Source organism: Syngnathus typhle, linkage group LG2 (genome assembly GCF_033458585.1).
Source record: "Syngnathus typhle isolate RoL2023-S1 ecotype Sweden linkage group LG2, RoL_Styp_1.0, whole genome shotgun sequence".
In the NCBI taxonomy this organism is placed as follows: domain Eukaryota; kingdom Metazoa; phylum Chordata; class Actinopteri; order Syngnathiformes; family Syngnathidae; genus Syngnathus; species Syngnathus typhle.
In genome coordinates, this window is record NC_083739.1 from 21038881 (window position 1) to 21066778 (window position 27898).

Genomic DNA, 27898 nt, shown 5'->3' on the forward strand with positions numbered 1-27898 from the left:
ACACGCAAACGGGATATTATACGGAGGCCGCCATTACAGATGCGCAAGACACGTCAGCTATATAAAGAGCGAGAGTTCAGTTCTCTACCTAAATCCGTATTACAGGTAATATTTTATTTCACAACACTTTGCCTTGTTCCTTTCTTCTCTGCTGTTCACTTCAAACACGCTCCATGCGACCGCAATGCTCTCGTATCAGACAAGGCTTGCTCGATCACCTGCTCGTTTGCTGTCTGTCACAATGTACCCTACACAAATCCGAAACATTTGTTGCGGCTCCGAGTCACGACGAGGGGCAAGTTTTGGTTTCCATGGGTGTTTTTATTCCTCTTCAACGTCTCTCCCATACAGAGCCGCCTTTTTCACGTCCGCACGCGTCTTTCCCATGCGCGCGCGGAGCGCGGTGGTGCGTTTACGGGCAGTCGGAGAAATCAACGCCAACAAAAAAGATTACATCCAGCCTAGTTAAGACCATACCAAAGACTATAAAAACTGGACCCATTGCCTCCCTGCGTGTGTGACGATCATTGGGACTTAAAAAAAAAAATAAAATAAATAAAAAAAAAAATTCATAAAAATTGGGTGCGTATTATACATGGGTACAGGCTTTTTTCCAGCATCAGCATGCCATTTTTAGGGTGCGTATTATACATGGGGCGCACTATACACGGAAAAAAACGGTAAACGTGTTTTAGGTCCGCCGCTTTCCGACCCAAGGTGAAGAGTGTACAAAAAGGCAAGAGTCAGCGAATACTTTGTTTGCTTTGTTTTTAATTATAAATCTCTTTGAATTACACTGAATGATTTACCAAAAGTTTAGATGGAAGCTTAAAAAAGACATTTGTAAATTATCATAAATACACAACACTGTAACCCCAGTATTAGCTTCAGGTCCCACTAAAGTTAGTGTTCCTTTCCTCTCTCCAGTTGACCACATCATGACACTATTATCGTACCCAGCACAAATATACCACCAACATAAACAATCGTAGGAACTAAGGTATACAAGACAAACAAGCAAATAGTGTTTGCTTCCTTTATGTCAAGAGGCTACTTGCACAAGTGGTCGAGTGGGACCTACTAGTAATTATTGGTCGGGCAAGAAAAAGTCTAGCCCCAGAGGCTGAAGGAAATGTTGCCATTTGACTCTCACTCTATATTACTGACTTCCCTCTGTGAATAAGCCCCATACGAAAGTCCAACCCCATTCTGCTGGGGCCGTGGGCAACACATTTTTTCTCCAGCGATAAAGATTCTATCTCGATTGAGGTGTTTTGTCATTTATTAATAATGCCCTCCAACACACATTGCACATACAAACTCTCACTGGTGTTATTCCGTGTTTCTCTCATTATTGAAAAACTCTATCCTCTAATTCAGGGGTCTCAAACTCCAGTCCTCGGGGGCCGCATTCCTACATGTTTTCCAAGTTTCCCCGGATTCAAATGCTCAGTTCATCCTCACGTTCTGCAGGAGCCTGAGAATTGAATCAGGTGTGTTTAACGAGGGAAACTCGGAAAACATGTAGGAATGCGGCCCCCGAGGACTGGAGTTTGAGAGCCCTGCTCTAATCGAAACTGAGCATCACATTCTATCATCACCTCCCCATCGATGTCAGTCATTCATTCCATTTCTAACAAAAAGATTCAAGCAGTACACCATGATTATAAATCATTCCTGAAGGGAAAAGTAATTAAATATTTGGCTCCGAGATACATGACATTTAGGCATGACCCTGACACGGGTTGTGACTACATTCTTTTTCAACCATACGTAGTCATTCCTCCAGCCCACATTGTCAGTATTGATACTCATTTCTTGCTCGCCCAATTGTTGCTCAAAATAGAGCTCTGTTATAATATGTACCTAAGTCAAACAATATCACATTTCTCTTGGGTTAAGGTTGGTGTAACAGAGAACAGAGTAAAGTTTATATATTTAATAATATTCATATACCTTTATATTATTCTGTTAAAAATATGTACAAAATGAGACCTTAATTTTAAACATAACATCAGGAAAAACATCATTATACAAAGTAGAAGAGTGCCTCAGTATTTATTATTATTCATTATTATGAAATAATAAAATTGCATCGTGCTTCAGTACTTTCAACCACAACTCAAAATGTTGTTGTCCAACATCCATGTAGAAATGTTGTCCATGGCTTATTGAACATTTACAGCTCACCTCATTGCTTTGAAAGAAACTCTGATCCACAATGTGTTAGCAGATATGTTATTTACGTAATATGAATACAAAGAGGGAGTCTGATCAAGCACGGCAATAAGGTCACACGGGATTTTCAAGGTGAAAGCAATCCTTTTGCTGATCAGGAGAGAAGTCAAAAGAGATTAGCCTCCAGGGAACTGTATCGAATTTGCTGAAGTGTTCTGAAAAGCACGCGGCCTGATGGAACTTGCACCCAGAATTATGATGCCTAGGAATGTCGTTAGTGTCAATCTCCAAAGTTCTTTCCTTGAATGGGAGTGTACCTGTGGAAGCAAGTGTGCCAAGCAGAGAATGATGGGCTGAAGATGAGGGATGGATCCGCTCCCTGAAGAAAATAGCACAAGATGAGGAAGTGTCCAACTGTCAGCCAGGCCTTGGGACTCTGTGAAGACTCGGTTTTGGCCCAGTCTGCAGAGAGCTTAGACGGGAAAACACAAAATTAAATTACAACACAAATTCACTTGGCTCCTGAGAAAGTTCTATTTCTCTATGGAGAGAAAAGCAATGATCCAATGAAGACGGAATGAAATTGCTGCAAATTGCCAAAGTAAAATTTTGATGAAATCTGCCTCTGGTTACATACATTTCATTATGTGCATTATGTGTTTCGGAGTGGACGTATTTGTATTGTGCTTTTCGCAACATTTAGCCATCATTCTGTTGATAGTTGTGCTGTTTCTCTCCGTTTTTGGCATCACGGTGACTAATGACTGAGAATGGCCAAAAAGCAGACATAAAACTTGATGTCTCCGCAGTGGCAGCAGATAGAAAGCTGATGTCCGATCAAAAAGGTTCAACAGCATGAAATGTATGATGTACATGAACAGGGCATTACTTCTACTGTAATTCAAGATTAATTTAATGCAAGTTGATTTTTGAACAGCGGAAGGCTATTCGAGAGGAAGAATGTAAATATAATAAATTGAGGTCTGAAACGGATTCCCTGCCTTCCATTCATTTTGATGGGAAAAGTTACCTTGGTTTATGAATGTTCAGAGTTACAAATGGGGTCACAGAATGAATGAAGTTTGTAACTTGTGGCACCACTAAATTTTTGAGAAAAAAACTTCTTATGATGTCTGATCACTGCCCCCAGAAAGCATGTTTGTGTGGTTTTAGCAGATTGCTATGAGGATTTAACTAAAATTAGAACAATTCCTTACTTTGGCATTGGGGAATAGGCTTATTGGTGCAGTTCAACAATGTAATATTTTGCACATTTAAAATACGCATGTAGAGCGCCGGCAAAAATTTGATGAAGTGACTGCATAGAATGTTTGTTTTGAAAGGTAAATACTAACTAGACTCTTTTCTAAAAAAATGCAAATTGCTCTAGACTTTTAAGGAAATTAACACAACATTTAGATTTCTGTGCATTTTTTGTCAAGTCAAATCACCATACTAAGTTGTGCAAGTCTATTCCACTGGGGAGATCTCTGCATAATTTTTCTATAAGCAACCTTGACCACAGTTGATTCCAAAGCATGTTTCTTGTATAAATCATGCATGTTGGTGCATGTGAAGTCTGTAGAAACATTCCCCCCTGAGCACATCAAAGTGGAACTTTGCTGTAAAACCTCACATACATACAAGACTATTTGGATTTTGAATAAATGAGTTAAATGTTTGCAGTCCTTTGTGGTTTTCTCACTCCGAAGTCAGGTCTGTCAGTTGTAATGGTGGCATCCAATTTGACATTTAGGGCTCTATTTTCGGAGACAGGAGCACATGTGCGCTCTACAAGTTAAGTTAACCCGTGTTACCGTGTTGTAGACTGCGCTATGCCATGCTGGGCAGTCCTGCGAATCGAATGTCTTTTCAATTACAGTCAATTTATTTTTCATTATTGTTAATATTTGATGTTATATGTTTTGTAAAGCATTTTGTTGCTGCAAAAGCTGTTGTGACAGTGCGATATAAATAAGGATGTACTACATATTGTATTGTATTGTATTGTATTGTATTGTATTGTATTGTATTGTATTGTATTGTATTGTATTGTATTGTATTGTATTGTATTGTATTGTATTGTATTGTATTGTATTGTATTGTATTGTATTGTATTGTATTGTATTGTATGTGTGTGCATAAGGAGGGGCGTCACACAGATGAACAAAAAAGAGAGGAGAGGATTTGGTTGGCTGTGTTGCCTCCCATAATGGTGCAAACGCTCATTTATAACTGAGCCTGTCAACAAACATAACAAAAGAAAGAACAGAGTGAAAAGGAAAAATGGAACTGACCTTGACTGACAAAAAAGATGGCACTCTGGGTCTTCATCCAGAGAAGCACACAGGCAGCGCCGAGTGTCTCTTTGCTGGTGCTCACTCGGTCGTCCAGCAACAGCACGTCGGATTCGCTGGGATCCTTGGTAGCTCGACATTCCATAGGGTACCGTGCGCCTGCAAGTTTCCAAAAAGAAAGGCTGTTTTGTTCAATGGAAGCAAAACGTGCCTAAACAAATGTCCTCATGTTTGATGGCATATCACAAGATAAATGACAGAACATTTCAATGAACCACACATGTTAAAGGCTGCATTATCCGTGAATCGGGCATGCATCCAGAAGGAGGAAGATCTACTGACTAGTGAATATGTATGGTAACATACCCTTCTATGTCAACAATTCAGTACTAAAGTGTTGTCACTCCTATCATGTTTTCAGCTTTTCAGTTTAATGCATTTAAAAACAAATCTGGAATGTGTTTTTCTTTGTCTTTAATGGCCAGACAGTCTTACTTTGATTTGAAAAGTATTGCTGTTGGCTTTACTCCCCCCCAAAATGTTAACAAAGCAACCTATGTAAGAAAAAAGTATACTACTATATGTGGTTAGCTTGCTTTAATATGTTCATGCATGGGAACAATTGTCTATGCCAGGGGCTTTCAACAGGTTTAGTCCAAGAGACCACCATTATAACCAAGAAGTAACTCGGGCACCACTGCTTTGGCAGAATATTATTTTATTTTGCACCGAAGGACGTTACATCTATACAGGCTATTTATTTGCATCTGTATGTCTATTTTGGGAATCTCAGGTATATTTTGACATAATTTGGATGGTTAAATGATTCACAAAATTAGCTGGAACATAAGGCCAGATTAAATCATAAATCACTTTTATTTTTAAAATGGTATAATTATTTTCCATTTCCAATTTCATGGACCACCTGCAATACCGCTGACCACCTCATGACAATCCCTGGTCTATGCCAACAAAATCACTGAGTTCTGTATAGATTAGCCGATGAACAGCCAGTAACACTTCAATACTTCATGTTAACAATTGCCAATAGTGTTTCAATCATATAGCGAGTTTCTCAGAGCACTTTACACTGAATTCCTCTGGAGGGTCAGTATCTTGTTCATGAATACTTCGACATAGTCACAATGGCCGGAAATCGAGCCATGCATATCGTGACAAATATTGTTTTTGTCTCAAGTTGGTTTACTGTTTAATTCTTGTCTGCCAATAATGTGCATTAAACTTGAACGAGGCATTACTACTTTTCTCTTTTAATAAATACACATTCACACTTGAGGGCAGGGTTCGGTTCCGGCTCTGGTCTTTTTCTTTTAGAAAACTACAGATGTGCTCCCCTTTCTCTGCCTTCCACTGTGAGGCCTCCCTGGAAGGTAGGCAGTGCTTTCCCGTTAGGGTTAGTTATGGCTATTGCTTATCATGGAATGCCTGTAACTATGCGTATGCATGTGTGTGTGAGTGTGTGACTGAGTTGTACGACAACAAGAAAACGTGTTGCATAGTTGGCTTCTCTAGGCTTGGAAACATGTGTGGGTTTGTGTTTTTGACACTGAACCTGACAACCGCAGGAGGTGGGCTGCTTGAAAAGTGGATCTCCGGTCAAAAGAGTTTGAGCATTATATATGTACCAACTCTTACTAAGTCTCATATAATCAGACTGTTATGTAGTGCAAAAAACCTGAACCTCTGATGGGCTATGTAGAATATTAATCATTCCTCTCGCTCGCTCTTTCAGTGCTATGAAAGATTCTTTCAACATTCCTGCCATGGAATTTGAACTGACTGCAAACAAATATACATAGGTAAAGGGAGACCTACTGCTGACTTCAGCACATTTCCATTGTGTGCGGGCATGCAGGAGCCGATCGCAGGGCACACAGAGACGAACAACCATCCGCACTTACGTTCACACCTAGTGGAAATTTGGAGTGCTCAATCGGCCTACCAAGCATGTTTTTGGGATGTGGGAGGAAACCAGAGTCCCCTGAGAAAACCCACGCGGGCACTAGGAGAACATGCAAGTTCTACACAGGGAGGCCACTGTGCTTTCAGTTTGTAAACATGGAGACCTTGTAGGTCAGCTGTTTGCCTCACACCAACTACCCCGTATTTCTTTTAAAATTTCTTGACTTTGAACCTGACACACAAACACACGATGGTAAGAGAAAATTAAACAACAAGGATAAACAAATTCTGTCATGGATTTGTTTGTGAGGTAGCTGCAAGTGGTCACACATTGTCACAGAAAGAAGATTACCGTAATTTTCTGACTAAAAGTCGCACCGGAGTGTAAATCACACTAGCCATAAAATGCCCAAAAAAGTGAAAAAAAAAACATATATAAGTCGCTCCGGAGTATAAGTCGCATTTTGGGGGGCAAATCATTCGACAAAATCCAACACCAAGAACAGTCATGAACGAGCAACAACAGGCTAAACGATAGCTATGCTAACGTGACATAAACACAAACTAAGAGCTGAGAACGGCCCTGACGTAAAATTCAGAGTTATTCAAAAAACTATTACATAAATAACACGTTAATAAAACCATCTGCGTCACTCCAATTCATTAAATCCATCAATCGTCCTTTGTCAACAATGCGTGCGCGCCGCTGACGTTGCGCTGCTGTCGTCACTTGAAATTCAAATTACAGTAATCCCTTGCTACATTGCGGTTCGTTTATCGCGGTTTCACTTTTTTTTTCTTTTTAAATGTTTGAAAAAAAAAACATATATAAGTCGCTCCCCCACCCAAACTATGAAAAAAAACGCGATTTATAGTCCGAAAATTACGGTAATTGTCCTTGTCTGGCAAGTCATACACATTTATTCTGTCTTCAAGCTTGGCGCTGATAGACATCGGTTAACAAGAAGAAAAGTTGTAAAAAATGACAAATTTTTGCTTTGCCTAAAGACACTGTAGCGGCTACTCATTTTCTCCCAGAAGATTTAATTTACAATCTAAATGATGTCAGTAAGTGAAGAGCCCAAGCTTGATAGCTGGCTTCATCCTCATCCACTTTAGACTAATATCTGCTCTAAAACCAATTAAGTCAAAGTCCATCCAAGTTCAGGAAGCCTTGCAGCGGGATCAGGTTAACAGAGTAGATGAAGCAAGCAGAGCACGAAGAGAGCACATCCGTGGATCAGCGGTTCGCCAATCAATTAGAGGTGTTGCAACATGATAAGCAAGGGAGAAGATTCCCTTGGGCCCCGAGCTGAAAAGGGTCTTACATGCTTCTGCTGACATTGAGTCATATCACTGCAAAAATAAAAACGTGACGGTACCCGCAAAGGAGGTTCTGACTGCCAGAGCAGCCTGCTAGGCCCCAGCCAGTGACGGATAGCTGATTTTGACTTAGTATATCAATGACACATCTTTAAACTGTGACGGATGGGTTGCCTCTTGAAGAACTCTATAATGATACACCCCTACTCACAGGCTAGTTGGATATTGTGCCTGCAGCAAAAATAAAAACTAACTTGTCGATCAAGACACGTTAATTTGCGATAGCTGAGAAGGAACGGCAGCTATCTTGAATTGAGGTGAATTAAAGATGTCTTGAACTACAAATATGGCTAATTAAAATGCCTTGCATATCTCAAACTAGAGTTACAGATATTTGTAATTCATTTTAAGATACACTATCTGTAGTACACATGAATGGCGAAAGTAATGGCTGCAAATATCTGAAATTACAAATCTGGAAAGGAAGAACAAAGGGGCGGGTCTCTGAAATGTTCTTTTCTCTAAGAAATGAGTTACAGATATCTGAATCACCTATCCATTGTTGTGAACTATTTGTTAGCCGTTGAATCACACCCCAAAATACATTGGTGTTTAAGCAGGAAAACGTGATTTAATATAAAAACAAACATGAGAGCTCTACTTTAATAGACACCACACTCGAATGTGAAAACAGGTGCCTCTAGATTTTCATGAAGATGCAAGTCTCTTTTAAAGTGTTTGGGAATTTGGCACATCAGAGTGTGCCATGCTGACCGAGGGCATTTTCCATGTCCCTTGTGCACCTGAAAATTTGAAGGCAGAAAGTGGACAAAACCTTAGCTAAGTGCGGAAGTGAAAATGGAAAGGGGCAAGACTTGAGTACTAAAATGAGTAAGGAGATCCCAGATCAAGTTATGGCCACTAAACCAAAGGTTACATTTGGCTTCCTCAACCACAAAGACTGCAAAACAACATGCAAATGAAAACACACTGCTAGGTTTAAATTCAATGATAACCTGGCAAGAGTCAGATTGATGTGTGAATCACTCACAAAAGTTCTCAGTATCAATCTGGGACTGTTCCACTGTCATATGCTCAGGAAAGGTGGGACATACAGTTCCATAGTTGGAACTGATTGGGATATGTGGCAACTTGTGCATGCCTACCAGCAAAAAATTAACAAATTGCCTCTCTAAGATGACGTTAATTGCAAGTAACACAAATAAATCTCATTATCTGAACCACTTATCCTCACTATTGGGTTACAGCTTTTAATAAATAGGAAAAAGGTTTTGTATATGGTGCTTTGAAGGTGTTTCTTGGTTTTGTGTATTTAAAATAAAAATGAATTAAAAGGAGAATGCGTTCAACCAAATACATTTTTATGGACGATCTTGTTACAGTCATTGATTGTTTTGGTCTTGATTCTGTCTCAACTCCCAAAATTCTTGGTCTTGTCTTGGTCTCTGAGTTCTGATCTTTCGGATAGTAAGGTCTTGAGGACCTCTGTCGAATAACACTGTGTTCCTTTCCAGTGCTCCTTAATGTCAGCACTAGACACCAAGTATAATGATCCACTTTCACATCACACAGTCATAAATCTTAAAATAGCCAGGGGCCTCTTGGGAAATAACACAAAGTGATGCCAAGCAAAATAAAAACACTCTGTTCCATCCAGCGGTTTGAAATGTTTAATATAAAAGGAAACCTTTTAAAAAAATGTTATCCCCCTTTTGTGGCAAAGATTTTATGCTCACGCTCAAAATTGTACTTTACATGTACGTATATCAGTATACAGTGAGGACATTCAAATATGTCAATCTGTCCTGACTTGCTAGGCGGTGAAAGGGAGTGTTGTTAAATTGAAATAGCCCAGAGCAATCTTGGCAAAAGAAGACAGACCACAGAAAAAAATACTGTCTCGCTGAAAGAAAGAAAAAAAGGTATTCAAAAATGACAAAGAGAAACCACCATGGAGATAAGATGGTGTCACTTTGCCGAGGAAACTAAACCCACTGGTTCGTCAACGGTCATGGTTCCCAAGCAAACCCTCTTCTTCTTGCACTCCAGTCAGCCTCTTGCCAATTCACCCTAAGACATTTAAATGATTGTGACAACTGTGGCCCACCAATGGATTATGAGCCAATGGTAACTTTGTTACCTCTATATAGCAAGGCAGTAACTCCTTCTACAATGTGTTTATGACAACACTTGGCAGACCTCATTATTTGGGTTATTTATCACCCCGTAAATCACCTGTTTCTGATGGACTTCACTGACAGTACTGTTGTTGTACTTGTTTTTTTGTTTGTTGAACAAAAAGTTGGTGCTCCAACATTCTTTGGGCATGATGTCAACATATCAGACCACACCTTCATAATATTACAGCCCAAAGAAAAACGATTCTGCATGGATGAAGCTGACTCTATTTGATCACCGGCTTTCCTGTTGGTTTCCACACAGTCGACAGATTTATTTAAAATTAATAAATCGATTAATTATCACGCCCATCCTTACGGGCAACAGATATACCCAGGAATTTATTATTTCCAATCATAATTTCCAATGGTGGTTTTTGTTATAAAACCGAATTGGGGGAACAACCAGTAAACAAGAACAGTTTGTTTGATTCCAGAGGTTCCTCTGGATTACTCAATCTTAACACGCTGCACAGTGGTTAAGTAGTGCTGCCAAATGGCTAGAATGTCATAGCTTCAGTCCAATGGACTCTGGCTTCCTCACACAGCAGTCATGCCTCATGGTCTACCAGGAGCCATGAAAAATGTATTACCTTTGGCAATTATGAAGGTGAGATGGATTGCTTTCACCCCTATTTGTTACCTAGTTAGTCATCTTACGCAAAAACAAAAATAGCATTGATTTCCATGAATGTTTGCGATGTCTGGAATACAGGCAAGGCCCATTGCAGTTTCAAAATAAAAATGACCAAGGAGATTTCTTGTCTCTCATTTACATTTGACTGTACCAATTTTAGTAACGCTTTTATATCTTCTTTGCCAGTAAGTTTTGTTTTGTGAATATGCAGACTACATTGTTTTCACCTTAGCAGAGGACTGCATTCTACCGAGGGGTCTTTCAAAGTACTCGTGTAACACAACCCAACATTTCACTCAACTGCCAAAACATGAAGATACTTGACTAGTGTAAAATGTGCACATACTTTACAGATATACTATACTGTACTTGTGAATCAAGGTGCATATTACTCTCATCTTATTCTCCAATCCAGTATGATTTAAGGTTCAACCAAGGTGAACATAAATTCATTGCTGCATCATCCTCCCACGCATCCCTCCCAAGTCAACCCTGTCACTGTATTTCCTTTAAAGCCCATAAACCCCTTCAAGATGTTTAAGGTCAAAGGTTAGATCACTTTCTCAAACGTGAGAACTGTATAAGTCTTGGAGGAATGATAGAGTTTTACTGACGAAAGACACAATTATTTTTATGCCTCAGATGCCACAATCAACTAACTTTCAATAAGCGATTCATGGAACCGATCACCAAATAGGAAGAAAAAAACATGGCTGACTCCCGGTTGGCCTCAATTCCACATTAACTATTGGTATATGTTTTCGGTTAACCTCAATTCCACATAAACTATTGGTATATGTTTTCGTATTGTTTTACGTTTTTTAATTTATCCCAAGCATTTTGAACAATTCAAATAATTAATAGCTGCATATGTGTAACAGCATCATAGTATGTTTGCTGAAACATCAAATAAATAAAAAAGAATGCACTCCGACTGTATTAGATTGAATCTTGGACACATTAAATTCATGTAGCTATGCTAATTTTCCATCATTAAAGAAGACATGACGACTACCGTAGCTGAGGTGCATTTTGGGTACTACTTTTATTTAATTGTTTGTCTTTGAGATTTAAAAAATAATTATGCAATTGAAAAGGTCATATTTATACGGAAGAGGATTAGGGCCAGTGAAGAAAAAAAAAACGAGGGGTGACAGGATTCTGACTTTTTTCTCAGAATTCTGACTTTATTCTCAGAATTCTGACTTTATTCTCAGAATTCTGAGAATAAAGTCAGAATTCCGACTTTAAAGTCAGAATTCTGAGAATAAAGTCAGAATTCTGAGTTTAAAGTCAGAAATTGGGAATTCTGACTTTAAAGTCAGAATTCTGACTTTATTCTCAGAATTCTGACTTTAAAGTCGGAATTCTGACTTTAAAGTCAGAATTCTGACTTTATTCTCAGAATTCTGACTTTAAAGTCAGAATTCCGACTTTAAAGTCAGAATTCCGACTTTAAAGTCAGAATTCTGAGAATAAAGTCAGAATTCTGACTTTATGGCGTGGGGTGGCGGAGGGAAAGTCAGTGTGGTGTGGTTTTGACCAGAGAGGACATTATGTCGTCAACGAGTGACTTTTTGCGTGCCAGAGGATTGCCGGAGGACATCATTTCACACTTGGAGGAGCAGGGGGTGAGTAAATAAAGCATTGTGTTCATTTTGGTGACTGTTGCGTATATAACTGGCTCCGTGTAGCATGTAGCTCCGTTGCTAATTGATAGCTCTTGACGGGACGCGCCGCATTTACACGTAAAGAAGCATTATGCGCATTTTTGTTCATTCAGTACTCAGTTTCATTAAACCGATGACGTAATGCACGATTATAAATATATATACACGTCACGGCAACGTCACATAGCGTCGGTAAAACCCCTTATGCCTTGCTGACTCTCCATACCACAATCCAACGCTAGATCATTTTAAGTATTTACACACTCACATTAAGTCAACTGATGATTGAAATAGTGTATAAAATGAAATAAAAAAACACATAGACTTCAGGTATAAATGTGGCTTAATAAATTCTTAAAGATTAAACAGTTGCAACATGTTTGTCGAGTGTGGATTTGATTTACTATAAGTATTATATTTGTGCTTCATTCTTTCAAATTAAGTGATTGTGTGTGACAGATTTCTTTTTCTGTCATCGTGCAGATTGACAGTGATGTCATCGCACTGATGGACGATGCCGCTCTTGCCAATTACATCCCTCGCTATGGAGACCGCATTGCACTCTTTAATTTTTGCAAGACAAAACAGCCTACATCCAAAAGAAAAAACGGACTTTTAGAAAAACTACGTGAAAAAATGAAACTCAGGAAAGACAGTGACAAAGAGGACACCACCTCAAAGACACAACCACAAGAGACAAAGAAGCAGAAAACAACAAGAAATATTGCGATCGGATGGATACACAGTGATGGAAAGATGACCAAACAGGTGAGGGAGAAGCAGGGAGGGGGTACCAGAAAACTTCAAATGTCCACAGAAGCTGGGTTGAAAGACATTCTCAAGGAAGGAAAACAACTATTTTTCCCAAATGGGATTTCTCCCAAAGGATCAGAATTGGACTTTGAGTTTGAGGTTTGGGATTTCAAACAAAACTGCCTCACTGATGACACCTGCCATTCCATCGGCTATATGTACGAGGCTGCAAAGCTAACATTGTTGCGTTTTTACATTGCAACAAGACCAAAAGAGAACCAAGATGATGTCCACACACATGAGGAAGTTACGTCAGACAATGGCAGTGAATACAATGCCGCAGAAAGTGACGAGGTCTCTGTTTATTCAAATGAAGTCTACCAGCTATTCAACATTTCTGTTGATTCAGAAATTACCTTTGGTCCCACATATGACACACAGGAAGATACAGAAGTCACAATGATCTACGATGGTCCTGCTATGCCCCTCAATCCACCTGATCCACAAGATGTGTTGACTATAACTGTCCACTCCAGTGACACATTGAATGATATGATAAGAGCATTCTGTAAAGAAGAAATACTGAACAAACCACTCAGTGTGAAACGTATACTCCCAGGTGATAGAGAAGAAGCAGGTGTTGGGTCTGGAGTACTGAGAGATGTTCTCACCTGTTTCTGGCAGGAATTCTATGACCGATGCACCCTTGGTACATCAATTAAGGTGCCATTTATCCGTCATGATTTTTCTGCAGCAAAGTGGAAAGCAGTTGGGAGAATACTTATAAAAGGTTACCAAGAGTGTTGCTATTTCCCAAACAAACTTGCGTTTCCTTTCCTTGAGCAAGTGCTTTTCAACTGTGTCTACAGTGATCCAAAGGCCCACTTTCTGCAGTTTGTGAGCAGCCAGGAGCGTGACGTTTTGATGGACGCAATGAAGAACTTTTCAGAAGTGGACCAAGATGATCTTGTGGAAGTTCTTGACAGCTATGGGTGTAGAAAGAGGATCACACCTGAAACCTTTCCCACAATACTGCAGGAAATAGCGCACAAAGAGCTTGTCCAAAAGCCCATGTTTGTTATTGACTGCTGGAGGGAGGTTACTTTTCACCATGACTTCATAAGTCCTGACGCACTTAACAAGTTGTGCTCTGACTTGCAACCTACTTCCAAAAAGGTCTGCCAACTGCTGAAATTTCCAAACGATTTCACCTCAAAGCAGAAGGAAGTGGTAAATCATCTGAAAAGGTTCATCAGAGAGTTGGATGAACTCAAGCTTCAGAAATTTCTCCGGTTTTGCACTGGATCTGATCTTATTGTCACCGACACCATCCTTGTGGAGTTTCAACAAATGACAGAGTTTAGTAGAAGACCAGTGGGGCACACGTGTGGAAAGGTTTTGTACATTGCTGACAGCTATGAAAATTTCCCAGACTTCCGATCAGAATTCAATGCCATTCTTGAAAGCAATATCTGGGTCATGGATATTGTTTAATTGTGTCAATAACCATAAATCCGTTAATTATCCGTTGTAAGTTGCATCAACACAACATATTTTGTTCACTGTTCATGTTGGTCCGTTTTTAGAATTTTATAGAAACAGCTTGCATTTGGCATTGTGTTCCAGTTATATAAAAGTTCTAGGGCTTTATTAAAATGACCCAAGATGTTATGCATAACCATTGGATGGTTGTTTTCAGCAGCTACATAGTATTAAGTGAATGCTTCTGTAATGAAGAGTGGTAATATTTTATTGCATTCAATAAACTCACTCTTTATCCACTATGTATTTCCAGACTGCACCTGAATGTTGGTATATAAAAATAAAGTATTATGTTGTACAGATGCCTTCTATGAAAAGACACAATTTTTAATATACAAGTAATACATTAATACTTAATACATATTTAAGCAGTCAAATTCAGGACATTTCAAGCAAAATGTAACATCTTGGTTTTTGTTAGTCACAAATGGAAAAGAATAACCATAGATCCGGTAAGCATAGTTAAAAAAAATTCAATTTTGCAATGAATTATTCTGTTTAATTTGGGTCATTAAGGAATATTTAAAGGTCAAGAAGGCATTGTAGGACTAAAAAAACATAGTAACTGAGTATACAGACTACTGATTAAAAAAAATCAGTTAAATTATTTTTCTGAGGAGTTTATATGTATTACATCAATACGCTTGTCAAACAATCTTCAGTAATTCCTCTCTCAACATAAGATACAAGTCACTTGCATGCAATGGATCTGATGGAGCGTGCCATTCATTTTCCTCCATTAGCAGACAACACAGTTCAAATACAGTTTCATCGCAAGGAAACTGGCATTTTGGAGTGCACTCTTCCATACACGCAGTGATATCTTGCATTCCAGTGGGTTTTAGTCGATCCTCGGCACTGTGCATGGCAGGGAATGAATACATGACGACTGGCCGGCCTGAAGCTGTATCACCGTTCGACCTTGGTCTTATTTTGTGTGAGTTCCATGTGTTCACAACTTCATCCAGCTCATCCTGCACAAGAGCAGCATAGTTAAGTATTTAAGTACATTGTTATTTTTTATTATTCAATTTATTCATTTCAACTTCAAAAACATGATGGGAGATACAAAATATTTTACCTGCACAAGATTAAGAAAGCAGAACTGGATAAGACTTTTATCCAGAAAATCTCCTGTGTAGTGACCATCCTCCTGAAGAGTTTGAAATAAATTAATCCAGAACTGTGCGCTCTGTTTGCGAAGGATGGACCACCACCCTTCAATGCGCTGATTGGCAGTACTTCTCCCGTAAAGAAAACTTTTCTCCCCAGCAAAATTGTCAGAGTGGTTTTGTCGCAAAAACACTTGCATCTGTTCAACACAACCATTTTCTGTGCCCCTGTCTGCACGGATCCTCTCTGGACATCCACCAATGCGCGAAACTGTTTTGATAAAATAACTTGCAATCACCTTGGGATCATTGTTTGTAATATAGGCCTCTGCCCATAACACATACCGGCTAAACCCATCAATACAACCATGGATGCAAATCCCATAGGGTTTTAATTTATCATAGCCATCCATGTGCCAAAGAGCATTTGGGCCTCTGCAGCTGTACTGGCGTCTTCTAAGGCGTCGTGCTCTTCTTAATTCCACGCCGACTGGGTCAACCAATTTTATAATTTGTCTTATTGTATCTTGTGAGACAACAAATCCTTTTTGAATCGCACGTAGATGAAGCCAGCGATAACCTTGCATCTGGCCACAAGTCAGGATTTCATGCTGGACAAAAGCCAACACATCTCCCAGGTCCGACTGATTCTTTCTTCGGAACAGACCAAGTCTTTTACAAGTTCTCTTCAGAGTCCTAATACTTATAATAGTCTGAGCATCATGTGCTAAAACTGCAAGTATTTCCTTGTTGCTGAATGCAAGTCTAAAGCATAGCTTGATTAAGTCATCCAAATCCGGCTTTTCGGGCACTGGTTGAGTTGCACCCTCCATCAGTCACTTTATCTGCACAACAAAGTAAAAACAATTACAATTTGTCAAACACAACAGTGGGCATTTTGAAAACATGACTTTATGACAGTATGCTTATTGTATAAAGTTGTTTTTAATACTAATACTCCTGGTACGATGTCAGGTGTAACATCACTAAACAAGTCTCATCCAGTGAGTAAATAAAGACGTGCGTGTGTGCATGATTATCCTTCAAATGATGTAACCTTGAATTGTGGTGCGTAGAATCACCACTCTTAAACAACAGTGTGATCAGTGTATTGAGTTAAATATAAGGTTAATTTAATGATATTGCGGCCGGTCACAATTAGCAAGGCATAGTTTATGCCGCAAGTCGCGGTGTTTTACCGACGCTTTGTGACGTTGCCGTGACGTGTATATATATTTATAATCGTACATTACGTCATCGGGTTAATGAAACTGACTACTGAATGAACAAAAATACGCATAATGCTTCTTTACGTGTAAATGCGGCGCGTCCCGTCAAGAGCTATCAATTAGCAACGGAGCTACATGCTACACGGAGCCAGTTATATACGCAACAGTCACCAAAATGAACACAATGCTTTATTTACTCACCCCCTGCTCCTCCAAGTGTGAAATGATGTCCTCCGGCAATCCTCTGGCACGCAAAAAGTCACTCGTTTACGACATAATGTCCCTCTGGTCAAAACCACACCACACTGACTCTCCCTCCGCCACCCCACGCCATAAAGTCGGAATTCTGACTTTATTCTCAGAATTCTGACTTTAAAGTCGGAATTCTGACTTTAAAGTCAGAATTCTGAGAATAAAGTCAGAATTCTGACTTTAAAGTCAGAATTCCCACTTTAAAGTCAGAATTCTGAGAATAAAGTCAGAATTCTGAGAATAAAGTCAGAATTCTGACTTTAAAGTCAGAATTCCCAATTTCTGACTTTAAACTCAGAATTCTGACTTTATTCTCAGAATTCTGACTTTAAAGTCGGAATTCTGACTTTATTCTCAGAATTCTGAGAATAAAGTCAGAATTCTGAGAATAAAGTCAGAATTCCCACTTTAAAGTCAGAATTCTGAGAAAAAAAGTCAGAATCCTGTCACCCCTCGTTTTTTTTCCCTCACTGGCCCTAATCCTCTTCCGTATATTTAACATCTGTGTTTGTGAATGGTTGCTTTTTTCAAGCATTAAGCCTTTGTGATCTTGAAATCGGGTTTGACAAGAGCATGTTTTTTTTAATTACAGTAACTGGAAATTCTTATTAGGTCACTAGAAAAAAATGAGGAGAGTCAGAGGAAGAAAGTTGCATAAAGTTGAGAGGGTATTTGAAATAATATCTGTAGTATCTTCTGTCAAACAATGACCTATAGGTATTTCTGTTGGGCATGCCATGACTAGAAAACTGACCTGGGGTGCCTGAAGCTTTCTGGTGTGGTTTACTAAAATGTTTGCATTGCGGCTTGACAGGTATTTATACACCCCGAGAACACAATTTCACAAATATTCACATTCGGTAGTAAGATTTAGTCAACTTCAATTGCCAAGTCGCTACACTCCTCCTGGTTGGATGTCGCAATCTCTTAAACCTCAAAAGAAATAATGCATCGTGAAACCGCTTGCTCAGCAACCCCTCGAGAAGCAATCTTATCACCAAATTGGGCCGCAAATCTTCATCCCCGCCAAGTCGTTTAAATCCCATCAGTGTACTACAACTACAGATGCCGCATCACAGAAGTAGAACAGATCTGTGATCTTAATCATAAAAATTAATAAATGTAAAATGTTGCTTTACCAGCTCACCCCAAATATGTCAGAGCGTGTGAAAAACAATCAGCTGCACCCACAGAAAAATAGGTATGGAAATTATGCAAACTTTCCTGAAATGTCTAAATAGAGTTTTTTCCTGTTTTTATCAACCAACCTTACCTAATTATCTTCGTTCCAGATATACCAACACTTCAGGAACATGTAACAACGATGTACCGGGGAAAGATATATGTACGTATGTTTTTTTTATATATATATAGTATAAGACAAAAGGTCAGAGATACTTGTCAGCGTTAGTACTGCAGACCAAAACTCGAAAGTAACGAGTAAGGGCAAATATGCAATATATATACCTGTATATGTGTCATTATCAATCAGATTTAATTGAAGCTCATTTATTTGTAATCTATTGTTTTTAATCTACCGATAGGGGCTACAGGTGTTTTTTTAATTCAACATAATTTAATAGATTACAGCACATATATATATATATTTTTATGTATTTATTTCTTTATTTATTTATATTTCAACCAAAACATTTGTTTTTGTACTTGTTGGTAATATGTGCCGTATTTTACAAAGGATGTCTTACTCGGGAGTATTGATCCAGATGATGTCCAAATGACAGTAATAGATGCACTCTTTATCCTTGTAGGAATAACAGGTGCAGCGCTTCGATCTGGACTTTGGTTCCGTCGCGTCAGAATTCTTTCGAGCCGCGACTCCGCCGGAGTTCAACTGCCCCGTGCTGGAGCCCGAGACACCTCCGGGGCTGACCTCGGATATGACCCAAGCATCACACCTCAAGACTCCTTGTATTGCACAGGAAACATATTACAGTATTAGGAAAAGAGGAAAAATGGGGAACGGCTTGCACGATGACGAGACCCACGTACCTTGTAAGAAAAGCACAGCAAGGATTTTGTAAAACATGATTCTCGCCGGCATATGGGAAATCCTTATTTCGTGTGTTAAATATTCCCAAATTGTAAAGCCTGGTGGTAATGCAGCGAAGTGGTCATATTAATCCAGCATTTGTAAAAATCCACTGGTGTCCATGTGCAGATCTGGTAAAAACAAAAAAAGAACATTATTTATTCCTCCGTTCATATTTGTACCTTCACGTCGTACATCCTGCGCGCAATTCTGTGTCGACCTGTCCTTACTGGTCCTTGCCACAAACTGATACGCCTCAACTCTTCAACGCATCGCAGTCTCGGAGCATCTGAAGAACAGAGCAGCGTGCTTGCCCGCCCCCTATAAACCCCGAATAAAGATCGATGGGCTTTGGATAGGCTGGGGTGCACCAACGCGACCCCCAATCAAATGAGCGTGAAAGGGAGGGCTCCACTTGTGCTGCTGTTGATGCAGGGCATAGGAATGGGGCTATGTTTCGTTTTATTTAGGGGTAGAGCTATGTCATCATAACATTGCATGAGCTCGGTAATATGTGTCCAGCTGGATGGTGAGGATCTACTATTTCCTGTACCATCACAGTGTACAATCTCAGTTCTCATGGTTCCGTTCACTCCAGGTGTATGTAGAAAACAAGATCAAGCAGCCACATGTAACATATCAATATCTAAATGCATGCTGGGTTATATAAGAGACTTCCTAGAAATAACATTCGGTGCCCGCCGGGGAAGGCCAAAATGAGAAGTTGCCTTTTAGTTCACAAGTGAAGTCGGCGCCTTGGTGAGGAACATAAAATGAGGTGACTGTTCAATCTTTCCTAAAACATTTACAGGAGTCTTCCAAAACTACAAATAGGCAAACGCACTACAAATGCAAACAGGAATGATGCAAACAATAAGACAAATACATAATGCTAAAGAATAACAAAAACACACAAGCACACAAAAAATGTTAAATTAAAATTTTCTTTTGTAATAAAATTGTTTACTGTCTGGTACACATTGCATTTTTCTATTGCAATGAGACCCAGGGACACAAACACTTATGCCATTTGTCATTCAGCACATTTCTTTCAGGTTCTATTGTGTTTATTATATGTTTTCCTCTGTCATTACCTGATCCCTTGAGCTGGGTCGTTGCCCAAAAAACACACCAAACCATAGAAAAGGCAAAACACTTGGGGAGTTCAAAGAGTGAAACCGTAGACGTGGTTTCATCACCCAATTTTATGTTTTAGTTTTTAATTAAACACTTGTGTATCGAAGATCAGAGTATTGTGGGAAATATGTCTGAAAATTACGGATGAATCACAGACATATCTTTAATTCTCTATGGCAGCTCAATTTTAATCCTTATGTGAATGAATAACGTAATGTATGTATGTAATGTGTTTTATTATGAGTTTTATTACAGCTACACAATTGCAATTCATTTTAAACCATCCATCCATTTTCTATACCGCTTGTCCCCACGGGTGTCGCGGGCATCCTGGAGCCTATCCCAGCAGTCAGGGGACACCCTGAACCGATTTCCAGCCAATCGCAGGGTACACAGAGACGGACAACCATCCTCACTCGCACTCACACCCCGGGGTGATTCGGAGTGCTCAATCGGCTTACCAAGCGTGTTTTGGGGATGTGGGAGGAAACCGGAGTGCCCGGAAAAAAAAACATGCGGGCACGGGGACAACATGCAACCTTCACACAGGGAGGGCTGGAGGTGGAATCGAACCCGTGCCCTCCTAACTGTGAGGCGGCCGTGCTGACCAGTGCTACACCGTGCCGCCCTCATTTTAAATCATCTTTCAAAACAATCACTGGATGTAAAGTGGACCAAGCTGAATCCCTTGATGACAGATGATGATGAATGATTTCCCAGAAACAGATTACTGTCTTGGTGGAGACGTTTGGGCTTTCCTGCCGCTGCCTCCGCGGGCCCACCCCAAATGGTAGATGATGTAACACGGTCAGGGGTAGCAATTGTATAAGTTAAACCTGTTTGGTGGTTATGATCGCAAATGTGACGCATAACATAAAAAATTACTCATTAGGAAGTGACTTGTTGCTCATGCTGTTGCCAGACACACAGAAGCAACCCCGCATTTGTGGGATGTCATTTGTTTTCAAAGTGAAAAGCTTTCAACTACACTGGAGTCACCATCCGCTAAACATCAGCGTCCAGTGGAGCCCAAAATCGCGTCCATAATGCGTTGGCTGGTTGAGGACCGCATTTGTACTTAACCTCCAAAATAATAAGAAATCTGGTTGTTAGTACATCCGCACCACAGTTCAGAGGTGCAGCATTCGATCCTTTGCATGTTCGCCCCTTTTGCAAAATATCCCAAAGTTAGGGCAAATTAACCTAATTTCCAGGGTCGGTCGGGTTTTTAACCCAGCAGTTTAAAGGGTGTGTAATTGTCAGTCTGTCAGTTCGCCATGACTATTTTCAGCACTCCCGTCAGTCAAGTACATCATACACTTTGGCCATGTTTACGTTTTTTGTTCAAAGTCTGAATGTTAGCAATATTGCAAATGCACAAGGCCATGTTAACACCTGCAAAAATCCAACTATGCTTCTTTTTGTTATAAACATAAGTGAGTCCTTTTATAAGATGAATATTTGGTTCTACCCACGGCTATCAGAACACCTCCATTAAACAGAAGATTCATTTGTGTTCTGTGCAAGTGCTGTTCGCAGGGAATCTTGGTCTTTTGAACTACTTGTATCCATGGCATCTGGGACACAACACACTGAAAATACAAGCAGAGATAAACAAGCATGCACAGAACCACCCATCTGGAACAAGGAGGAAACCAATTATTGTATTAGTGTGTTGAAGGATATGAATGTCTTTCTTGTCAGAAGAAAGTAAGAAGCGGAAATGCCGTATGTAGTAGTGATATTCCAATTACCATGTACATGGGTGTAATTCTGCTCAAGTATACACGGGTTAATCTGATTATTTCAGAAAAAATAATTAAAAAGTATATTAATAACAATTATTTCACCCAAATAATGGCGACATCTAGTCTATAAAGGCAGAAAGACCATTTTTTCCCCCCTGATCATGTGGGGTCTTATTTTCTTAAAATCTGTTGAAATTGGTATGTGTGTATAACCTCCTTCAGGAGTGTTACTGACACTTGACATATTTATTTGGCATGTGTATCCATGACATACGTACACTAAAGTATAGTCTCATCTGTCATGAAATGCTTTCTCAAAATTACCTTTAGACTTTCACTTACGAATGTGATTATCTCGTCAAATAATTGATACATAGCACGGAAGACGTGAGAGTGATCTTTCCTCTCTTTCACAGCGCACATTCATCATTATCTTTTCTTTTCACCCAAATTTGACCTGAGCTGTTTTGGCCACGTGCATGCCAGACATTCCTGTGGAAGCCATCGTGCTATTGTCAAGGTAATTTTCAAGGGAACACACTAATGAAGGGATCACGTAGGAGTTTAGAGAAAGTATGAAATGAAGGTCATCACTTGTTGACTCCAGTTCACAGGAAATCAGACAGGCAGTGAGGTAAACAAGGCAGACAAAAACAGGAGCAAGTAAAAGTTCATGCCCTGGGGGAAATGAACATAGACGAAAAGAAGGCGGGACGCAACATTTAAGTAAGAAGGAGAACAGAGGAAGGCCTTTAACAGAGTGAAAAGTCGATGAGACAAATATTAGGATATTAATTAATAAAAAACGAGCAGGGCGGTGCAATCTAAGGGCAGGGTTTGATGGTTTTGAGCTTCTCTTGCTGATGTAGTATAGATGAATCCAGACAATAGAAGAGCAGATTGGCCATTAAGTGAAGCACAAAAGTAAAAAAAAAAATACGCACATCTTGTGCATGATGGCTTCTCGACTTACTGCATTTTGTGCAACTTTTCCTAACATTTGCAGTTGATTTCCAAATGTTACATTCCCAGGGATGTTCAGCATTAGAGGTCTGACTTGCTGTACTGTCTGTGCAGAACAACACTAATGACAGGCTAGAACGAGCACTGAGACAGCACTAGTGGGTGAGTAAACACTTTGGTGTCAGGGCCATTGTGGAGATTGCAGATAATGAACTAGGAATGCAGATGAAAAGCATAATCGGTGTTTGAAAGATGCTCCCCAGTGATCTCAACAAGGTAGGACAGACACTGTGGATTGATGACTCACTACAGCTAGTAAACCAGCGCCTCAGGTGTGTGGCGTTCTCTTAACACACAGAGACCTGCAGGCAGCAGACTCAAGATTAAACAAAAAATGTCGAAAATCTTTCATAAATGTCTCATCTTCGGTGCGTGAAACCTCTTCAGCGAAGCTCAGCGGTGCATTTTTGGTGCAATCGTTTTGTTTGGGTGTGTTTCCATATCCATGCTGAGAAACATAAACATTTATGTCAAGCCGCATGGCTGTTGGAATTGTGTTTTTTTGGCATGTTTGAAGCAATAAGAAAGAATGAAGTGCTTGAAAAGCTTGAAAAGAGCTCCATGATAGGGTTGGTTGTTGACGTTTCAAGTATTTAATGATTTCTACGGGTGAATGTCATCCTGTCTCATAAATCTATATAAAGATTGTCTTTATTAGCACCACAATATTCACAAACCATTCAGGACCATATAGAGCATCCCAAAACATTGCCCAGCAGAAGATTTTGTGTGTCTTGACAGAACAGCAAATGTGCCTGAGATATTATCCAGTTTTATTTAATTGGTCTGAAAATTACCATGCATTTACCTCAAGGAATATATCTATGCCAGGGACATGTAGTAACAGAGCAATGTTTAATGTTCTTTCATTACTGCCATTACCATCAAACATCACGATTATTTCGGGATACATACATCACATTCCAAAGATTGGGAAACGCTGATGTAGTGGATTCCATTTCATTCATCATTTTTTTGATGACTGCATCTGGGCTGTGACGCAAGTGTATTCTCACTCAGTTGAACATCTGCTTGAAGGAATAGTTAAGAGGAACCCTGCTCGAGAGAGCAGCAGGTAACAGATTGCAGTGGAAGCTAGCTTCGGCTGTTAGATTACATGTATCACGTGTTTGATGAGAAAACAATTTTTTTGCGCAAAGCCAGGGGATCTACAGACTTACTGTGGTGATGTTGAGCTTCTGAGGTAGGGAGTGCAGAAACAATAAACAGCAGGTATAAGCCAGTTGAAATGAACAGGGTGAAGAATGAGTTCCACACATTTCAGGATGATTAGAAAATTGTGCATTTGGCCTGTAGCGTAGCTGCGGATGTTACACTATCTCTTCCATTCCAGTATTCATATGTTGTGACACAGCACGATCCAAAGCTTCCGAGTTTGATCCCTTGAGCAAGATACCGACCCCCACATCCCCCAGAGACAGAGGCGCCATAAATGGGATGCAAGAGGAAGGGGATGACGGGTTTAAGAGCTCATGGAGGGTCCAGGGTTAGACTTTTTTTATGGGGCCCCAAATGATTGAAATTGCATGGTGCTGCATCAGCAGTGTCAAGAAGCTGTTACTTAACATGACAAAATGTTCCATAAAAAGGGGGGAAATACGTATTAAAGAAAAAGTACACCATTCAACTCAGTAAAATTTAAGTTGTCAAGCGCGTTTGTGTTGCCTGCACATACAAGCAAAGAATTAGGAACCAATACTTTGTCACAATGTCTGACTGTCTGCTTGATCCAACATTAAGCTGGCACAGTATACTCGTCTCACGTCATTTCTTCATCTGCCCTCCTCTTAGATACACAGAGCCAGTGAAAGCTCGGTTTTCGTGTCAAGAATGTGTGCTACAGAAACAAAACAAATATTCCATAAGCAACAGCCGAAGTAATGCGCTGCATTGCATTGCAGTCTCATCTATTACAAAGGACACATTTCCAGTAGCCTGCAAACTATACAGCACCACCCTTTGGGGAGCCAGAGTACTTCAAGGGAGGCGGCAGCTTGGTTTAGGATAAAGAAAAAAGAAAACCTTGTGTTGCAGACCAAATGGACATGGGGAGAGGAGAATATCTGAAGGCAGATATCTAAAGTCATGTGAAAAACATTGTAGTATATCCAAACACAATGTACATTTCTTGACAGCAAAGATTGTTGTGTTACTTAACAAATACTGCACTTAACATTGTACAAATAAATGGATCCTCTAAATACCAATTTAATGGATTTCCCATTTTCCCTATTTTCTGTCTCAGATGTCTTGCTTTTCTTCTGCAAGTGAATGAATATATGCCATATGAGCCCAAATTCATGGCATGAATGTATTTTGGGACTTACTAGTCCAGAGTGTATACTACCTTTTCCCCAGTCAGCTGAGATGGACTCCAGCACACCTAATGAAAGCAAATGTAACAGAAGGATAGATACATTTTGGGGTGATGTTCTACAATATTTGTATACCTTTACTTTGAAAACTGCTTTGAAACTATGTTACAGTGTATTAAAATACACATTTTTGTGTCTACCCAAAACATGATGGTCAAAATCATGACATCAGTCTTCACCAAATACTTTTTGCTAACCGGTGTCATAAGCTACCTGTTATAAAGAGAAAAGGTGTGTTAATAATCATAGCAATTCAGAGGTGCAGGGGTCGATTCCAGCCTTCCTGTGTGGATTTTGTATGTTCTCCCCATGCTTCCGAGAGTGCTGGGATATTCTCTACCATGCCCTTGACCTTCGTGAAGATCAGCGATACGGAAGATGAATGAATAAAATAATTTAGATAATAATAATAACCCCCTAAATGAGCTTTTACACAAACACTGAACAAGAATAATAATCGGACCGACTATAGTAGTTTTACTTTCTATCAGTCATCTTATGGTTTTGGCAAGGCTGTACCACAGGTGAAAACACTGGTCTATAAGAGATAAGAATTTAAATACAATAGTGTGCAAAAAAAAATTTGGTGCAGTAAAAACGGAATTTCACCTCGGATCTATGACAGCTCCGGTAACATGTTTGAAAGAGACAAGCAGATAAATTATGTTGGATCTGGAAAAATGGGGTCAGTGAACATTTGAAGCTTAATGTGATCCAGGTTCCATGCACAGCTTCTGCAGAACTGAATGCCAAACTAAACTGACCTTCGTTTGGCTCCTGAAATCATCATTAGGACTTAGCTAAAAATAAAATAAAACAATAAAAATTGAATTACTAAAGAAGTATTTATAATAAACAAACAAACAAAAAGACTAAAAACTTCAACATCTGCTATGGAACCTATCGTACATAAACTTGACAGTTAGGATTTATGCTACTGTGGCGATGGGAGGAACTGGCTTTTGACCAACAACAATTCATGTGAAGATTACAGCAGGAGATAACAGACAGTGTGAAGCTACTGTGGTTTCAATTCCTTTGTGTGTTTAAACCTCATTATGTCAATAGGATTAAGTTTGTACAACATGTCAGATAGTTTAAATCTACAATAAAGTAAGATTAGTGAGAAAATAATACAAAGTATTTATGTTTCAACAGTTTTCAAACCTGCCAGGTGACTTCAGTAGAGGTGCTTAAGCCTGAGAAAAAAATGGGCACGTTAAGAAGACGATGAGAAAGTTGCACGGTGCTCATTAATGATTTTCAAACTACTTTGAAAGAATCAAAGGTGGCCTAATATTCAAAGGATTTTTTAGATTGCTCAGGTAAATTTAGTTGGTTCAGCTGAGTAATTGTGAAAGGCCTAACCTACTGCTGAGACCTTCTGCCGATGTTCTCAACTACTGTGGACACATTGGAAAGTAGCCAAATTATACATCAAGCTTATTTGCAAGCCTTAATCTAATCTAAACCTTGTCCGTTTGCGTGTGTTTATTTATGGCAGAGAGTATAAAGTTTATTATTTAATTCCAGGTGGGTGGCTGAGACAAAAAAGGCAGGGCATTTATTGCCGCAAAGCTGCCAATTTATTTATTTTTTCAAAGGAATCTGACTGCAAGCATAAGCTTTTCTTGCACGACTGAAAACGAGGCGTTTAAAACAATAGATGTAGGTACTCTGCAAACATTGAGCCATTATGTTACCATATGACGCACATATAGAGAAAAGCCAAGCATCCTTAGCCACCATGCAAGGTCATGTCTGTCAAATTGAAGCAAAAATAAGCAATACTTCTATTGGCTATTTATGGGGGGAATGCAAAGCATGCACTAATCAAATCATGCTTCTCTCACCACAAAAAAAAAAACTGAATGTATAGAATCCATAAAATAGGGTTGCACTAATTGTGTTAATCTGAGAATACAGCTGCTGTGTTTTTAATTAAATATCAAAAATGAACTACATTAATCATCAGTCAGTTACCTGTGTTGCTCAAACTATAAACAAAAACCAAGACCAAATTCACTTTTCATTACGCATTAGAACGTCCCCACCCTGCCAGGAAGATCTCTGATTGTGTAGGCCTCGTGTTTGCCTGAGGTGCAGTAGAGACAACACTGCAGTGCTTTCTTTCGTAATCGTCCTGTCACACTAAATCACTCACAACATTCTCTTCCCCGAGCAATTTCTTGTAATCTTATACCACACTTGGAAAATAAAGTTTTTTAAAATGCCTGTTCTTATCTTTAACAAAATAGTAAGAGCATCCTTTACCAGAAAATCGCATAACGCAAGAAATTGATCAAATTCACTGTAATTAAGAGTTGTTAAAATATACTGTAGGAGGGGTCAACATTGAATGAAAAACTAAAAGTCTGCATTTAATCTTGATTTTTGAATTCCTTATCCATTTCGGTGATGCAAAATCAT

General features: G+C 39.4%; 3 protein-coding genes across 5 annotated transcripts; 1 reads left to right on the forward strand and 2 right to left on the reverse strand.

Annotated features, from left to right (window-relative positions):
• Positions 1-751: 751 nt before the first annotated feature.
• Positions 752-19583, reverse strand: edn3b (endothelin 3b). 3 transcript variants are annotated; one of them, XM_061269415.1, is made up of 5 exons: positions 19395-19583; positions 19125-19295; positions 18821-19040; positions 4476-4634; positions 752-2650 (listed from the first exon to the last, which is right to left on the reverse strand). In XM_061269415.1, the coding sequence occupies exons 2-5, from the start codon at positions 19174-19176 to the stop codon at positions 2596-2598; spliced, it is 486 nt and encodes a 161-aa protein (XP_061125399.1). In that variant the 5' UTR covers positions 19177-19295; positions 19395-19583; the 3' UTR covers positions 752-2595. The 3 variants fall into 3 exon arrangements, with proteins under 3 accessions (XP_061125399.1, XP_061125398.1, XP_061125390.1); XM_061269414.1 differs by having other exon boundaries at positions 19385-19583; XM_061269406.1 differs by having other exon boundaries at positions 19347-19583.
• On the forward strand, positions 11985-14824 carry LOC133145697 (uncharacterized). The gene is made up of 2 exons (XM_061269378.1): positions 11985-12187; positions 12710-14824. Exons 1-2 carry the CDS (start codon positions 12113-12115, stop codon positions 14471-14473), a joined length of 1839 nt encoding a protein of 612 aa, XP_061125362.1. The 5' UTR covers positions 11985-12112; the 3' UTR covers positions 14474-14824.
• LOC133145703 (uncharacterized) lies at positions 14712-17220 on the reverse strand. The gene is made up of 3 exons (XM_061269392.1): positions 17064-17220; positions 15603-16478; positions 14712-15495 (listed from the first exon to the last, which is right to left on the reverse strand). Exons 2-3 carry the CDS (start codon positions 16464-16466, stop codon positions 15169-15171), a joined length of 1191 nt encoding a protein of 396 aa, XP_061125376.1. The 5' UTR covers positions 16467-16478; positions 17064-17220; the 3' UTR covers positions 14712-15168.
• Positions 19584-27898: the final 8315 nt, after the last annotated feature.

Coding starts and splice junctions, on each gene's coding strand:
- edn3b (XM_061269415.1), bottom strand. CDS start 19,176: ATGCCGGCGAGAATCATGTTTTACAAAATCCTTGCTGTGCTTTTCTTA. Junction 19,041..19,124: donor TGCTGTGCTTTTCTTACAAG/GTACGTGGGTCT, acceptor GTGCAATACAAG/GAGTCTTGAGGTGTGATGCT. Junction 4,635..18,820: donor ATCTGGATCAATACTCCCGA/GTAAGACATCCT, acceptor GGAAACTTGCAG/GCGCACGGTACCCTATGGAA.
- LOC133145697 (XM_061269378.1), top strand. CDS start 12,113: ATGTCGTCAACGAGTGACTTTTTGCGTGCCAGAGGATTGCCGGAGGAC. Junction 12,188..12,709: donor CACACTTGGAGGAGCAGGGG/GTGAGTAAATAA, acceptor GTCATCGTGCAG/ATTGACAGTGATGTCATCGC.
- LOC133145703 (XM_061269392.1), bottom strand. CDS start 16,466: ATGGAGGGTGCAACTCAACCAGTGCCCGAAAAGCCGGATTTGGATGAC. Junction 15,496..15,602: donor GCTTTCTTAATCTTGTGCAG/GTAAAATATTTT, acceptor GCTCTTGTGCAG/GATGAGCTGGATGAAGTTGT.